General features: G+C 37.8%; 1 protein-coding gene across 1 annotated transcript in view; it reads right to left on the reverse strand.

The window, feature by feature from the left end:
* The window catches only part of LOC149798570 (diacylglycerol kinase delta-like), a 241,883-nt gene that overhangs the window by 100,767 nt on the left and 123,283 nt on the right, over positions 1 to 17,833 (reverse strand). Inside the window, exon 6 of the mRNA XM_089957383.1 lies at positions 1,370 to 1,502. Within this exon, the coding sequence (XP_089813509.1) occupies positions 1,370 to 1,502 (133 nt within the window). The remainder of the gene's footprint in view (positions 1 to 1,369; positions 1,503 to 17,833) is intronic.

The following is a 17,833-nucleotide window of genomic DNA, read 5'->3' on the forward strand; positions in this document are numbered from 1 at the left end:
ATTCAGAGAAGAAACATTCACATGAAAGTGGCATGCTAAAATATATGGCTACCAATGAGACAGGGGTAACGATTCTCCAAGGAGAATTAACCCAGACTCTGTGGCAGCAAAACATGTCAAATATGACACCACTGAGACAGAGATATGTCCTGTCACACTGGACTGAATCCTTGAAGCAAAGATGTTTTGCCTCATTTGACTGACAATTATCCAAGGTTTGAATCATTGAAGGAAAGATGTTCTGCAGTTATTGCTGTATCAGATCAACATTTAGTTTTATATGATAGATGTTCTATGTTATTTCTTTTGTTCTTTCTATGGACTAAAGTGCATACATCTCATTAAATCTAGGCAAGTTATTGAAATAGTAGGACATGTGAAAAGTTAGGTAGGTCAAGTGAATATTCTGCAAACACTAGTTCTGAACAAATGGATGAAAAAATATTTGATCAGCCCTGATACAATTACAGTAACTTTCCAATTCTTATGCTCTGTGTCAATGGAAAAAATATTAAATTGTACGCATTTTATGGTTACCATAGCAACATGTGCATCTTATATTTTCTTTTTAAAACTAAGAGTACCAAGAAATTGGCACATTATTTACTTGCCCCATGTTAAACAGTCCTCTAATATAGGCACTACTACGGTATGGTTGACCCTAGAGATTAGTAACCAATGGGTCTCGATGTTCCATGACCATTAATCATGGTTTGGGATCCTGGAATAATTTTAATGCTCAGAAACCATTATTTTCTTATTAGATTTATCATTATCGTGAATTATGACCTTTAGAGCCAATATATGCATTTCTTTAAAACCCTAACTGCAAGCCATCTACAAAGACTGGTCAAGGAACGCACCCATAAACAAATGTCATTTTGCAAACCTATTTTTCATTGAGCTGGTGGAGAACTCCATGTACAGCATACATTTGATCTTCAACATTTTAACCATATTACCTTCCAACTACAGGTTTATTTTCACAGAGAGGTTTTTCATGAAAATACAAAGTACAGTCTTTTGACTTGTATTTTTACCAAATGTTAATCAACAGAAATATTACCACCAGGTAAAGTCTTACCATATGAAATATATTATGAGAGAAACTTAACTCAAGAAGTGAGAGTGAAATGGTTTAAAATTGTGTGATTTCCTCACTCTAACCAGTATTTCAGTATTGTTAGGGGCCAAAAATAAGCCCCAATCTGATTGTAATATATTTCAAAATCATGCAAGATTCCTAATTTAGCAATGTATTCCTCAAAATTTAATCAATCGGAATTTTAAAATTTTTCCATAAAGCTGATTGCCCAGGCTCCAATTCCAATTATTCAAGAAAAAAAACCATGCTTCAATTATTATTCACCTTCACACGACAGGCCATGGGAGGTAACTCCTGACAGGGCCTCCCGACACACATTGCAGTAGGTGGGCCTGGCATGAGAACAGGCATACCAGTTGTGCTGGCCTGACATCATTTCTCGTTGTGTTGCATTACCCTGAAACAAGAAACAGACACTCAGGTTACTAATTCTCCTCCAGAAGTGGTGGTTGAGACTTGCATTTGCCAGTTCATGTTCCACTCTAGACATCACAGTTGAGCCTTTAAAAAAAGGCACTCATTTGCACATCCATAAAATAAATCAACATTAATCAGCATTCGCTATTTTTGATGGCTGTTGTGGCAGCTCAAAAAACCACAACTATTTTAGAATGGCCCAGTAACAATTTTGAAAAGATTTTGCTATTTGTTCCAACAGCTGCTGGCCTCAAGTCCAGAAGGTTGTAATATTTAGAATTAAACCTAGCTGTAAATGGGTACTGAGGAAGGATAATCTGTACTGGGAAGTAGTCGTCCCATCCTGATACGTAGCTGTAAATGGGTACTGAGGAAAATAATATGCAATAGGAAGTAGTCATCCCATCCTGACACCAGCTGTAAATGGGTACTGAGGAAGAATAATCTGCAATGGGAAGTAGTAATCCCATCCTGATACTAGCTGTAAATGGGTACTGAGGAAAATTAATATGCAATAGGAAGTAGTCATCCCATCCTGATACATAGCTGCAAATGGCTACTGAGGAAGGATAATCTGCACTGGGAAGTAGTCATCCCATCCTGATACCAGCTGCAAACAGGTAACGATGAATGATGAAGGTTAATCTGCAATGTGCTGTCAGCCCATCCAGAAAAAGACATGCGCTAAAGCTATTTTGTGATCCTGAAAGCAGAAGAAGCAAGCTATACGAATGACTAGTTGGCTCCCATTAAGTCTTTAATCCTCACAAAACAAATACTTTCTTTATACAAAACTAATACTTCCTTTATACAAACTTCTAAATCCTATCTTACATGTAGTAAAAGTTTAAAATCCTTCAACAAGGAATGTAAACTGATTTTCAATAATTAAAACTTTCAAAAAAAGAGGAAGTATTGCTGTAATTTAACAACTGATGCATTAAAGAAATGTATGAAACAAAGTTTCCAATTTCCTGCTTTGTTAATTTATCAATGATCCAGAATATATAAAACTTGCATGAGATGTTCTGAGGACATTTCTGTGGACTTTGTGGTTGTCACAAATCATGAATTTAAAGACCCAATGAAAATGCTGTTTTTGGTAAAGCACTAAAATTGGCATCATGAAAATATTCATAGTACACGTGTCTCTTATAAGACCAACGATCATTTCGCTCTCCCCCCTACATGTATTTATACCAACATAAAAGATATCATTAATCAATGTCATGGCTGTACTTTTACCATAGTATACTCTGGAAAAGAATGGAATACCATGCAAAACCCTGGAAAACTGTGGAAAAATGAAATATTTTGCAGAATTTAGCTTGGAAACCCTGGACACTGTACATGGAAAAGGCTGGACAATGCCTGGAAAACCATGGACAGTTTGGACTTTGAACTTTCTCAGCAAGGAAAGGCCTGGAAAAGTATGGACAGGTTGGGATTTTTTAAAATATAGTTTAGCATGGAAAACCTGAAAAGAACTTAAGTCAATTTTCAAGATCGGTATTTAGTATTATTTTTCATTTCTTCTGCTCAATTCTCATGAGCTTCTTATAAACTGCACTTCTGAACCCTGTTAACAATGTATGCAAAGAGGGTAGATTTTGCAAGCTCATGTTTGCAATTTGTGTCTGTGTGATTTGGATTTTTAATGTAGCTTTAATCATTTTTCAGTCATATCACTATACAACATAAATATTTAAAACTCTATTTTAGAATCACATGTATGTTAAAGCCATGTGAGAACTAATTATAGTAACAATCTGTTCCCAATTCATAGATCACGATAATTACGCTTCGATTTGTACTCAGTGCTTACTGCTTTCAATATAAGTGTTGGGGATTAATATTATAATCTACTAGTATTCCAACACCTTGAATTAAATTTCAACATTTCATAAGCGCGATCGATTTCTCAGATGACAGGTATTGGGTCATCAGACTTTTTGAGCACTGAATGTAATTCAGATGGCTAATATTCTAGTTTGTACAGTATTTACTCCCTAACCCCATGGCACCACATTTACATGGCAGGAGGTAGCAGCCTACTGCCGAGCTCTGTAGTATCAAGATCATGTAAGATACACTAAAGTGGGTGGTATTACTGAAAAGTAGACAGATGTAGCTCTACAATGATATCAAATAATCTGAATGTTTTTTTCACCCAAAATTCACCTGTGGTCAGTGGTCGGATTTTGTGCCTGGATTTTAGACTTTTTGGCCTCAGATCTAAGGAAGACCCGTCTGAACTGCACACAGACAGGTGAACCTTTGCAAAAAGTAGGATAAGGTGGGCATCTGGAATAAAGAGTGGTCTCTATACAAAAATAACGGGTCCATTAAGCAACAAAAAAAACCTCCTACTTTTACCCTTCTGCTAAAAAAAACTAGGCATTTGGCTAATGGAAAATCTACTGGAAGTCGTTGTATTAGGATGTATTCAGAAATAGCCCCCAAAATGTGTTTCCTACTCTCATTTCAGGCAAAAACTACAAAAACCTTCAGGGGATAATGAGTTAACAGATGAGATGGGGATCCTGACAGGGTCTCAGCTAAATGAAAATTATTTTATAGGAAACTCTTGTTTTCATGAAAATTTTTAATGGTCTTCCATGCAGTCAAATATTACAGTTTTGTCGAGGCCAGTATTCCTGGGTTTTTCATGCAGTTATCTAGGGTTTTCCATGCTATGAAATTGTCCAGGGTTTTCCATGCTGGAGTTTTCCAGGGTTTTCCAGCCAACCCTGGACAGAGCCTGAAATATTAGTCCAAATAGTCCATGGATTTCCATGTTAGAATTGTACAGTGTTTTCCATGCTTTTCCATGTCTTTTTTCCATGATTTACCAGCCTACCCTTGACATAGCCTGGAATATCAGTCAAAATACTCCAAGGTTTTCCATGCTAAAGTTTTCCATGCTTTTCCATGGTTTTTAATGGAATACCATGGTAAATCTACAGCAGTGGCAGGTGATTGTTTTTACCCTAGGTGGCAGGGTCCAGTTTCGTAATTTGGCCCCTGGCAAATTTCTTAACTTAAGGCTATGGTGTGACTTTTTCAGCTATTATTGTTTACTATTTATAGATATGGATATATTTGTGAACTAGGTGTTTTGGGCTTGTGTTGTTCTTGAAATTGATGTCAGTCATGTATACCTTCCATAGTTGCTCTGCAGTATGTTGATAGTGAAATACCAATAGTTGGCTAGGAAGAAGAGCTAGCTTCCCATAGCAGTAGACACGTGGGTTCAAGGCAAGCCGAGTATCTCAAAAACGGCTTGGATGACAACTATTCTGAATTGCATCAAACTATTTAGTAGACAATGTTTTTCAAAAGTTTCATCCAGGGAAAGGGCTTGCGTTTGCACTGTGAGTACTACATGCTGTCAAAAATGGCATTTGGATGTGAAAAATGCAGGTATAAAATAGGGGTTGGGGTGCATAAACCTCTTCTGCTATGAACTGCCATTGACTTCTCTGGTCAAGTGAATACTATTCTTATGCTCTGTTTTAATATAGGTATCTAAAAATATCGACCTTTTTGACCTCACTTGTGTATTTGATTTTTTATGATTTTTTTATACTAGGTCACTGATTGCGGCATTAAATTTGTACATAAAAACTGGACCCTGCCCCCCATAGATTTTTTTGATTGCAAATTATTGCAGGGACTGGACCACTTCTCTTTAAAGCTGTTGTTGTTGCTGTTGATGTGGGGTTTAATGACATTTTTCAGCACACAATAGGCTATACATGGCGGCCAGTATTAATGGTAGAGGAAGAACCAGGGAAAACCCCAGAAAGAACCACTGACCCACGAGAAGCTACTGGCAAGCTTTCTCACATACCCACATTGGCCGAATCCAAGACTCTAACCCATGCAGACAGAAGTGAGATGGCAGTGATCCATAACGGAGAGCGCTTTAGACCACTCAGCCACTCGGGGGCCCCTCTCTTTAAAGTCTGCTCACCACAGGAAATAGCTTCTTAGATAAGTTGGCTTTACCTCCTACTAAAATAACTAATTCCAAGTGATATATGCGTGAATTAAAGGGAACATGTGGCTAAATTATTAAAGTTCATTATAATTTACTTCACCTGCTTACAAGTGCCATGCAATAATAGGTGGTACAAATTTGTATCAGCTGAGTCTAAGTGAAGCTTAGTTTCTATTCCCTGTTAAGATCTTAAGCCCCTGAGGAGTAGGGATGGTGACTGACAAAAAAATGAATCTGAGTTGAATCAGACTGACACGGAGCTACGGATTTTGTGCAAGTCAATAACCAGATAACAATCTATTTTAAACTTTAGGTACTAAGTATTCCTCTAAGCATATCTGTTGACAAAAGTAAGAATGAACTAGAACATAAAAGTAACTGTTTTAACAAACAAGGCAAGTTCAAATAAGATGGAGATTGTCAGGTGAATTAAGTGTAAACTATGTACTTGTACATTCTTTTCAAATATCCCCCCAAAATCTATTCATGAAGTTTTTCAAAAATATTTTGTAGTGCAATGCAAAAGATATTCACACTTGATGTACGGACCTTTTGAAGATCTTTATATTTTTTATTAATTTCTTAAATTTTATTTTTCGATCTGTCCATCTCAGTACCTAAATATGCTTTCATTTTCAGTGATTCTGATGCAGTTTCCATGTTCTATAACTCTGTTTGGGTCATTTGGATTCTATTTTGTCAATTTTCAGATGTTTTGGAGATTTACAATTCTGTTTCAGTGAGTGAATCATGACAGGGATTTAAACTAAGATACAAAACCTTAAAAAGCTTCAATAAAAATGTGCCTCCAATCCAATTCTTGTCAATATAACTCTACCCTGGGACAGTCCACACTGTCCACCCACCCACCAACAGGAATGGCATTTAGGTAAGAGTTGTATATGATGATGTTGTGTTCAAAAAATGAAGTGCATAGATAAAGGGGTTATGGAAAAATGTAAACAAATAACAACCAAAATACGACACCACCCTGGGGCATGAGTGGTAATGTCAGAAGATGAGTATATGGTGATACTGTGATATTCCAAATGTGAAAGGAATCAGTCAATGGATTGCTGAGCTGGAAAATACTGTAACCAAAGCTGTCCACAGACACTAATACTAATGCCAGTAGAGAGAAAGGTTAATGACTTTTTAACACCATATGAACTTGCTTACAAGCTGAGTCAAAATGCAAAAAAAAAAGATCCTGATCTGCCATAGCATAATCAGCCTGCAGAAAAGGGTATATGTTGTTTGTTTTACTGATTACTCCTAACAAACTGAAGAGACCCAGATCTGTCAGCACATTATGCGCTGGCAGATCTGGATCTGTACAATTTACAGTTGGAAATGACTTACAAGCGAGTACATATGGTATCTGATCATAGACTGGTACTGACCTGTAATGCTAATATCTGCTGTGGCATCTTGTAATTAATACAGCCTGTCATTCTAGGTCTGCAAATGTGATTAGTAATTGATCCCATCTTTAGTGGTTCAAAAGATCTACTGTGGACAAGGATACAAGGGAGTTATATGTTCCCATACTGTTACCTTAAGCCTGAAGCAGGGGGCAAAGTTTATAAAGGCAGGTGATACACCATCTATGCATGACCAGCAATGACTCCAGTAATACAATTTTGGGGCCCATGTTTCTATTCTTTAGAACTGGGATGTTTTTAATACAAATACTTTCATGGATTTTTAATACCAAGGCATCTCATCCTTCTTAACTCCTATCCTTCATCACTCATTTAAGTTTTGTTCCAATTTATTCGCATGTTCCTTCTTAGCAGATTAAACAAGATTCCCTTTAAGTGCTCTACTGGGCAGTAAGAATTTCCAAGATTTTCTATACAAGACCTTCTTCTAATTGAAGAAACGATCTCTGATATTCTACAGTGATAACAAAATTTTGTGTTGGACATAACGGATAGCAGACTGGCACCATTTGCATTCAGAACCAACTAGACACCATAAAGAGCCTCTTAGTAAATCCCCATGCTGATATAACCATCCATTCAGGATGAGTATATGTAACAAGATTTACAAGGTGGCTGCTGTGGTCACACTTCATGTCTAAGCAGCACCATTTTCATTTAGGATCAACTACCTCTAGACCCAGGGCTGAATGTGTGTGTGTAAAGTTTTATGGCAATCTTTTAAGTACTTAAGGAAGATTAGCAATCACAAATTTGTGCCAAAGAATGGAAAGATTTCAGAATATGGATCTCAGACAACAGGCCATTCCACGAGTTCTTCTTGTCTATAAGCTAAAAAATTGTATATGGGTAAAACTGCATGAGTTTAAAGCTGATTATGGTACACGCACAGTGAAAGTCATAAACAATGTATGTGATAGAAGAGTTTGTTCCTTTCATATTGGGAGATCTTCACTGAGGAAGTTCATTCTCTCTCTGCATACAAGGTTCCAACAGCCCAGAAAAAAGATTTTTAAGGACTTTTCAAGGAGTTTATGTAACTACTTCCACAAATTTTCAAGGTGTATTTTATCTTATCAATAAAACATTTTCAATATGTTACTTTGTTAATTAAAAGTTACAAAAGAAAAAAAAACACAAAACTAACTAAAGCATGTGCCCATAACAAGGAATGTACTTTATCTGGTAATTCATGTAAAATGTCATCTAATAATTCCAATTTTATCCCATTTTATTTATTGATTTGTTATTTTTGGAAATTAATAAATAACACAACTTTTCAAATAAAATGGTGTTTCTATTATTTAATTTAAAATGTTTTTTTATTCCATCAGATAAATTCAAGAAGTTTGGGGGAAAATTCCAGGAGTATGTCAATAAATTCATGGATACAATAAATGCATTCAATGATTTCCTAAGTTCATACAAGCCATGAATTTTGATTATGACACTTAAAGCACTTGCAATTCTATTTCAAACAAGGCCACTTATTAATCAAAGAGATTACTTCTGTCTGCATACAAGAACTACGTTCACTAAGGCTTCTTGATGACATTTAGTTTTGTAATTACATATTTAAGAGAAATGAGGAAATCTTAACACAGGCAGACATGATAGAGTGAAAAGATAATGTGACAGATTCCTGTCCATGGCTTGAGACAATGTCAGTCAAAGTGGAGGAGTTATGTCTAGTATATATATAAATATAAAGCAGTACATAACATCATACATAATCACAATGACATTGGTTAATAAATTAGAAATCATCAGTATTACAATTGTGTAATTTGTGATTTATTAGTAAATATGTGTGTGATGTGTGATTTGGATTTTTTAACGTCGATTTAAAAAAAAATTAGTCACATTGCTATGATGTCTGCAGTTTTGCAGTTCATAGTGATGTCTATCACTGAGGCATCATGCCGCAGACATGTAAAATAATGTCCCATCCTGTCACATTATTCTGACACCAGGCCAACCAGTCCTAACACTAACCTCTTAATGCTGAGTGCCAAGCGAGGCAGATGTTAGAACCATTTTGTACAAGTCTTTGGTATGAACTCATGACCTCCCACATCTGAGGCAGACGGAAGAAGTGAATGGGTTAAATATGATCAGGCAAAACACAAAAACTGAAGTATACAAATATATTTTATTTAGAACCCACTGCATTTCCAACAGGTAGAACAGACTGCCAAAGAAAGGGAAGAAATATTTTACAGAATGGTCACTCCACAAATTCATAGCAGACTCCCTGTTCCAACTTTGGGAACTCCCTTAGTGGACTTGTTTGCCATCACACTTAACAAGCTCCCCTTTTGCTATTCCCCAGTTCCCAACTAGAGGACCTGTGCAGCATTAACCTTTATTCTTAAGTGGGATTGTCTGTTTCCTTATGCCCTTGCACCCTTCACGATAATCCTACAGGTCCAAAACAAAGTCAGGCTAAGTCCACGACTGAACTCATTCTGATTGTTCCTCAATGGTCACAAAGATAATTTTTCCAAAATCTTCCTGATCTGTTTGTGGCCATCTCAGGACCTTACCTCAGATTAGGGACTTTCTGTCATGGCAAGGGACTTTCTCCTACACAACAGCCCAGATTAGGGACTTTCTATCACAGCAAGGGCTCTCTCCTACACAACAGCCCAGATTAGGGACTTTCTATCACAGCAAGGGGCTCTCTCCTACACAACAGCCCAGATTCTCCACATCCAAGATTGGCTCATCTCAAACGATCTCTCCACAAATTAGGGACTTTCTATCACAGCAAGGGCTCTCTCCTACACAACAGCCCAGATTAGGGACTTTCTATCACAGCAAGGGCTCTCTCCTACACAACAGCCCAGATTAGGGACTTTCTATCACAGCAAGGGGCTCTCTCCTACACAACAGCCCAGATTCTCCACATCCAAGATTGGCTCATCTCAAACGATCTCTCCACAAATTAGGGACTTTCTATCACAGCAAGGGCTCTCTCCTACACAACAGCCCAGATTAGGGACTTTCTATCACAGCAAGGGGCTCTCTCCTACACAACAGCCCAGGCTATGGACTTTCCATCACAGCAAGGGGCTCTCTTCTACAAAACAGCCCAGATTAGTGACTTTCTATCACAGCAAGGGGCTCTCTCCTACACAACAGCCCAGATTCTCCACATCCAAGATATTGGCTCATCTCAAACGACCTCTCCACAAAGAAAAGTTTTTGATCGAAGTTGCCATGTGCATCTTTCAGTTCAGGAGTAGACCAGCCTATAAGGTATGTGATGCCATGATGTCAAATGGAGAATCTTCTGTGATTGGTGTAGTATGTCAATCCCAGCTGTCCTTCTTTGAATGGCGCTAAGCTGACTGTCTTCTCTTTCTTCTTGGAGAGACACAATGCTCAGTTTCTAGATTTATGGGCTATTTATCAGCCCTTTCCAACACGCCCATATTTTCAAAAGGCCCTGACATCTCACTTAACAGACCTGAGCATATATTTTCAACTGCAGATACCAGAGACTTGCTCTCTGATACCAAAATGGAATCTATCTTGTGTCTTGTGGTCTCTAAATAAACCCCACTATGAGTCTTTGGGTAAAGCATCTTTTGATAACCTTAATCTTCAGATGGTTTTCTTGCATGTCTTAGCATCTGTGAGGCAAAGGAGAAAACTCCATGTCCTATCCATAAAGCAGGACTTTATTAGGTTCAATGGGAATTATGAGTTGGTTTCTATCCTTTGCCAACCATTTTTTTTTAAAACAATAACCCAGCTATCTTCGGTTGATCCACTCCCAACTGAGATCAACAGTCTCAGCCATATCTGGAATGAGGGTGAACAAGATGGACTTTTATATCCAATTAGTGGTCAATATTTTTTCCTTGGCAGCCTCTGAAACGAAAAGTAAGGGTAGGCTTCCACCATTGCATTAAATTATCAAGAGTGCTTACAAGTTCCTTACTTGAAAATTCAAGCCCATCTCAGGTTTGTGCCAATGCTGCCCATGAGGTTTGTGCCAATGCTGCCCATGAGGTTTGTGTCAATACTGCCCATGAGGTTTGTGCCAATGCTGCCTCATGGGCATATCCAATTCATTCATCTTTGGATGATTTGATGAAAACCACATTTTGGCACTCTCACTACTTTCTCCTCCTTTTATCTATGCTCTTCAGCCTATCAATGTGGAAGCATCTTCACAATGGGCCCATTAATCGTCATTGCTCAAAAACTTCCTCATGTGGTTTCAATCACACTGAAGTCTCCCGCTCTTCTGTGAGCATGAGTATTCCTTGGGTTTGTTTCTTATTCACCAGTTTTTGGGATCATCAGACCTCCCACCAAACTGACAAATTCAGATATGTCATAGCAAAAGGAAGGGTATTACTAATATTAAATGTAGGGAATTGGGCCAGATGCATCAAGATGGAAATACCATGATGGTCTCTCTGCTTATCTGTCTTACAAACTACAAGTTTTTTTATTCAGCAAGAGACACGAAATCTTAAAGATCAGTTTGGTCCAAGAATAAAGAACAACTGCAGCTGTGAGCTCACGATATTCAAAATTAATGACAACACAGATTTCAGTTTAAACATGTTATTTTCACTTTGACTCTTGAGACTATGGAGTCAAGGGTCAAATGACTCTTCAGTTTTGAAATCTATTGAGAGCCCTATAGTTGGCCTTCACTGGTCCAAAACTTCTTAAAAATCAATTATGCCATATATCTTTTCAAGAAATCTAAGCTGCTTTCCACAGCACAATTAAAACATGTCTTATTTCCTTCTCAATTATGTACACATAAAACAATGCCCTGATACATAAAACAATGCCCTGCAACAGTGATTAAGATCCAAAACTTAGCTCTAAGCATTGATAAGGTTTTGACCTTTCTACATTTGTGACAGGAATAAACAAAAATATACTGTACTTCAGAAAATATGGGACTGACCATTTAATTTTTTTAAGGTGGAGGGAGACATGGAATTTTGTTTGAGTTTTTTATTTCCAATCTTAAACACCTTGAAGAAAAAATATTCTTGCTGATTTTTTGAAAACAAATAACTAATTATATCCTATATTGCAGCTGACAAAAAAGATTTATCTTGAGGTCAAAGAAAAATGAAATTGTTTCAAAGAAAATCCCAGACCCACCCTACCCCCAAAATTAAATGGTCAATCTCTAAATTATTCCTTACCTTTTCACCACAATTGTTATTGTAAAGGCAATTCATGTTTCCTGTTTACAGAACAAAGCAAATTATTTCACTGCCCTGTCAAATCCCTGTATGATTCTGAAGCATTAAGTACTTCCTTGTCCAGAAGCAACCAGCGGATTATAATTCAACCCACATTCAAGTAACAATGAAAAGCTAAAATTCAACATGATTATCCAAGATGAACAAAGTCAGTCCATGTATCATCCATGTAAAACTGTGCTAAAAGCTGCAGAGCAGCCCACTACTTTTGATAATAACTGTACCTGCCATACATTACTGTTTGTGTGTGAAAATGATAATTAAATCGAAACTTCCCAAACCAAAGCTGCCATCAAAATAATATTCTTACGGATAAAACGCGAATAAAGCATAGACACAATTTATAAAATGGGTTTCATCCACAATTTCAGTCATGGCTAATCTGAGTTTGAAGAAATTTATGGTCCAAAAAAACGCAGGTAGATACGGTATTACAATACAATGTTTATGTCCTTCCACCTCCACACACCATAAACTGTCAATATTGAGAGGTGGGTACACATCTACATAAAGGCCTCAGGCTGAGATGTGACAATTTCTTTCATGGTTTTCCTTTACACTTCAATTCATGCCTATCATCGTTGGAACATACGTATGTATATGGATTTCGGTCACAATTATTTCCAGGTCAGTATTTCCATGAATGTAGACCCAATCTATTTTAAGAGCATTTTCTATTATATTTTTTCTGTTGGTGATCCTTGGCTTGGTATTGGTTTGAAGGAAATTTGTTATTCTTGAGAATGTGAGCATTATAATGTACTTGTGGTGTATTTTTATCCACAAGGCACAGTGATGCTTGCCACAAGGCAGAGTGATGCTTGCCAAAAAGTGGAATCTGTAACCCAAGGTACCTTGTTTTGTTTTACAGTTCTGCCTTTAAAAAAATATTTAAACAAAATGCTTAAGCCTTGACAGGGCTTCACTGTGAGTTCATCTCTGAAGATACTTTACACTAACAAAAAATTTATTAAGATTTGGACACTTGAAAGTTCAGTTGTTGTTGTTGTTGTTGTAGGGTTTAATGCCATTTTTCAGCACACGATAGGCTATACATGGCGGCCAGTATTAATGTTGGAGGAAGAACTCGGGGAAAACCCCGGAAAGAACCACAGATCCACAAGAAGCTACTGGCAAGCTTTCTCGCATACCCACATTAGCCGAATCCAAGACTTGAACCCACACAGACAGACGTGAGATGGCAGTGATCCGTAATGAAGAGCGCTTTAGACCACTCGGCCACTCGGGGCCCCAGGAAAGTTCAGTGATGACAAACAAAAATGTAGAAACTATATAGGGAAGTAATTGTAGCCCAAGTCCCATCAGTATATAAACTTAAAAACTTAAAAGCTAGAAATGCATGTTTGTTAACTGAGAAACTTTAAATTTTAATGTTTTATGTATACTGGCTTTAAAAACTGAACTATAAAATGAAAATTTAATTTTATTTAATTTTTATTTAAATTTTAAAATGAGAACACTAATTTTTTTTTATTTTTAACATTTTGCACAAATATGCACATTTATGATTTCTTTAAGGTTGATGCTTATTATCATAAAGTACTTATTACTGTATTATACCAGATAAAAGTTCAAATGATGGATATGTGTCAAATTTTATTGGATTATCTTAACTCATTCAGCCCCAGCACTATTGTCAGTATTGCTGATGCTATGTCCCAGTGAGTTTTGACTGGAACATTTTGAAAACATTATGTACATGTATTCAACTTACCTTAATTTAAATTTTTATAGCCAATAAAAATAAATGAAATTTTCACAAACTGTTCCAAATAAATTTGTCTACACAGTTATGTATGTTTTTTTTTATTTGTTCAAGTCTTTCACAAGTTATTTATACACTATTCACAAAAATTTGTGCATGATTTTTTAGATTGACAGTCTCAGAAATTTCAATGCCCATATTTAAACCTCATAAAATATCCAACTGCTGAATATATCTTTCTTTCCTCTTCTTGCTCAATATTTTCTAGATCAAACCTGAAAAACTCTTTGTATTTGCTCTCACAATCATCAAATATCAATCTAAACTCCACAGTTTTGTTGATGAAGATTAGTAAACTGTGGAGTTTAGATTGACTGGCTTTGACTTGGGCATTCTTGATTTAAAGAAAATGTTTATTCTCTAAAATATGAACAATATGACGTGACTGTCAATGTGCATTCTGGGTGACAGTGAGTAATCTGGCACTGATGTGTGCCTGCAAGTGAAATCTGTGACCCATGGCATAGTGAAATCTGTGACCCATGGCATAGTCAAAACTGTGACCTATGACACAGTAAAAACTGTGACCCATGGCACAGTGAAAACTAACTCATGGCACAGTGAAATCTGTGACCCAAGGCACAGTGAAAACTGTGACCCATGGCACAGTGAAATTTATGACCCATGGCACAGTGAAAACTGTGACCCATGGCACAGTGAAAACTGTGACCCATGGCACAGTGAAAACTGTGACCCATGGCACAGTGAAATTTATGACCCATGGCACAGTGAAAACTGTGACCCAAAGCACAGTGAAAAATGTGACCCATGGCACTGTGAAATCTGTGACCCATGGCACAGTGAAATTTATGACCCATGGCACAGTGAAAACTGTGACCCATGGCACAGTGAAAACTGTGACCCATGGCACAGTGAAATTTATGACCCAAGGCACAATGAAAACTGACCCATGGCACTGTGAAATCTGTGACCAATGGCATAGTTAAGCCTCTCTATAAAAAAGTGCCTGTTAGACAATAACTTCACCATGTATCTTTACATATACTTTACAAAAAAATGATTAATTAGGATTAGGACATGATGGAAAGTTCAATACATACCTGGATACATTCATATATGCATACATAAACACAAAAATACATAGTTAAATTTTCCAAATTTTCATAACCTGGTCAGATAAGAAATCCCAATGGGATCTGTACTTGCAAAACATGTATACTCCCTGATCAGGCCAAAAAGTCCAAGTTTATTTTTTTTGAAAATTTCAAGAATTGCAAGAAGATCCAATCTGGCTATCCACATATATATATATACAAAAGATGCATAATACATTTCGTCTACCTTGCTTTTTTGTTGTTGTTGTGGTAAATCATATTTACAAAAAACACACTAGTCTATGAAAAGTCCAAATATGAGAAAAAAAATTGAAAAGCTGATGTGACGGCCTAAAAATTTAGTTAAGTCATTTGCACATGAATATAAAATTAATATGACGTAAAAATGTATTTTGTCCATCATAAGTGTTTTTGTTCAACCATGCCAACAAGGTCTGATTCAAAATAGTCTGTCCACAAATTTCAATGTCTTTTATGAAAGAAAATCAGGAAGTCCTTGGAGAACCACCAACCCACAGGAAGCTACTAGTCCTTGGAGAACCATCAACCCACAGGAAGCTACTAGTCCTTGGAGAACCACCAACCCACAGGAAGCTACTAGTCCTTGGAGAACCACCAACCCACAGGAACCTACTAGTAAGCTTTCTCACATACCCACAATGGCCGAGGCAGAGACTCAAACCCTAGAGTCAGAGGTGAGATGTCAGTGACCTGTAAATCCCCCAGTATCAGAGGTGAGATGTCAGTGACCTGTAAACCCCCCCCACCCCGAGTCAGAGTTTAGATGTGACCTGTAAATCCCCCAGCATCAGAGGTGATATGTCAGTGACCTGTAAATCCCCCAGACTCAGAGGTGAGATGTCAGTGACCTGTAAATCCCTCAGCATCAGAGGTGATATGTCAGTGACCTGTAAATCCCCCAGAGTCAGAGGTGAGATGTCAGTGACCTGTAAATCCCACAGCATCAGAGGTGAGATGTCAGTGACCTGTAAATCCCCCAGCATCAGAGGTGAGGTGTCAGTGACCTGTAAATCCCATAGAGTCAGAGGTGATGTCAGTGACCTGTAAATCCCCCAGCATCAGAGGTGAGATGTCAGTGACCTGTAAATCCCCCAGAGTCAGTGGTGAGATGTCAGTGACCTGTAAATCCCACAGCATCAGAGGTGAGATGTCAGTGACCTGTAAATCCCCCAGCATCATACTGTACATACATCATCAGTGTACATACTGGATATCAGCTTGGTACCATTTGCTTTATGTCAGCTTGGTATCATTTGCTTGATATCAGCTTGGTACCATTTGCTTTTAGGATAAATAAGACATCATCAGAAGTCTATTATTGAAAACCTATGTCAAAAAAATACTCCATTCAGAGCAAGTAGTGACAAGATTTTTAGATAGCCATCATGGTTGCCATATTGAAAGTATGACTGCCACTATTCTCATCTAGGTATCAAAAGAAGTATACTGAAAAAGACCACATGTTAATATAGCCATTCATCCTGAGAGTAGAAATAATTTTTTTCAAAGATATTACTTTCCATTCAAGAATAGCAATAACAACATTTTCAAGATGGATCCTGCTTTTGTTGTTGTTGTAGGGTTTAACGCCATTTTTCAGCACACAATAGGCTATACATGGTGGCCAGTATTAATGGTGGAGGAAGAACCCGGGAAAACCCCCGGAAAGAACCACCGACCCACGAGAAGCTACTGGCAGGCTTTCTCACATACCCACATTGGCCGAATCTGAGACTCGAACCCATGCGGACAGAGGTGAGATGGCAGTAATCCGTAATGGAGAGCGCTTTAGACCACTCGGCCACTCGGGGCCCCAAGATGGATCCTGCACCAGCAATCATTTTTATTTAAGACCAACTGGACTTTTCTCGCAAAAATAACATGTCAATGTAACTCTCTTTAAAAAGATCTGTGATAACAGGGTTTTTAAGATGGCTGCCATGGTGGCCAAACTTCATCAACAAGACATCTAAGGCTTCTGGTTAAAACACCATGTTGATATGACCATCCACTCAGGAGGAGTACCAATAACAAGATTTTCAAGATGGCTGCAAGATGACTGAATGTCCATCGGCATCAATTTTATTAAGGACCAACTAACCATCATAACAAGTCTTTTAGTGTAAATCAGTTGGTTGACCATCGGGCTCAATGGAGTCAATCCTGCTCTGCTCTTCACTGATGGATCATCATGTGGAGATGAGTCTGATATGAGATGCACATGTCCAGGAGCAGTGTGTACACTGGAGGCATGGGTTGGTTCTTGATGTTGAGGCCTTACTGCATTCCCTGGCATCAGTGACTTTCATTCTGCGGGCATTCTCAAAGGTTTTGCACCCATTACTAACAGCTACATGCCAGGTCTATCCTTGGTGCAGGACTCGAGGTCTGTCACAGATATCGAGCAGCATCTCAGGCTGTCCTTAATGAGTCTTTCAATGTTTTCTTCAGGCGACCAATTTTTCTGTGTCCACTAGATAGAGCTCCATACAAAATCTGACAGGGCATTTGAGACTCTTCCAAATATACAATATGACCTGTCAACCGGAGTTGGGCTCTCATCACCAGTGCTTCAATACTGGTTAAGCCTGCTCTATCCAGCACTTCTAGGTTCGTCACTCTGTCTTGCAATCTTATGTCCATAATCTAGCGCAGGGCTCTTGTGTGGAAGCGCTCAAGTTGCTTGATGTGCTTCTTGTATTTTGTCCAGGTCTCACATCCATAAAGGAGGCTT

This window comes from Sinohyriopsis cumingii, chromosome 5 (genome assembly GCF_028554795.1).
Source record: "Sinohyriopsis cumingii isolate HCF-2022 chromosome 5, ASM2855479v2, whole genome shotgun sequence".
NCBI classification, from domain to species: domain Eukaryota; kingdom Metazoa; phylum Mollusca; class Bivalvia; order Unionida; family Unionidae; genus Sinohyriopsis; species Sinohyriopsis cumingii.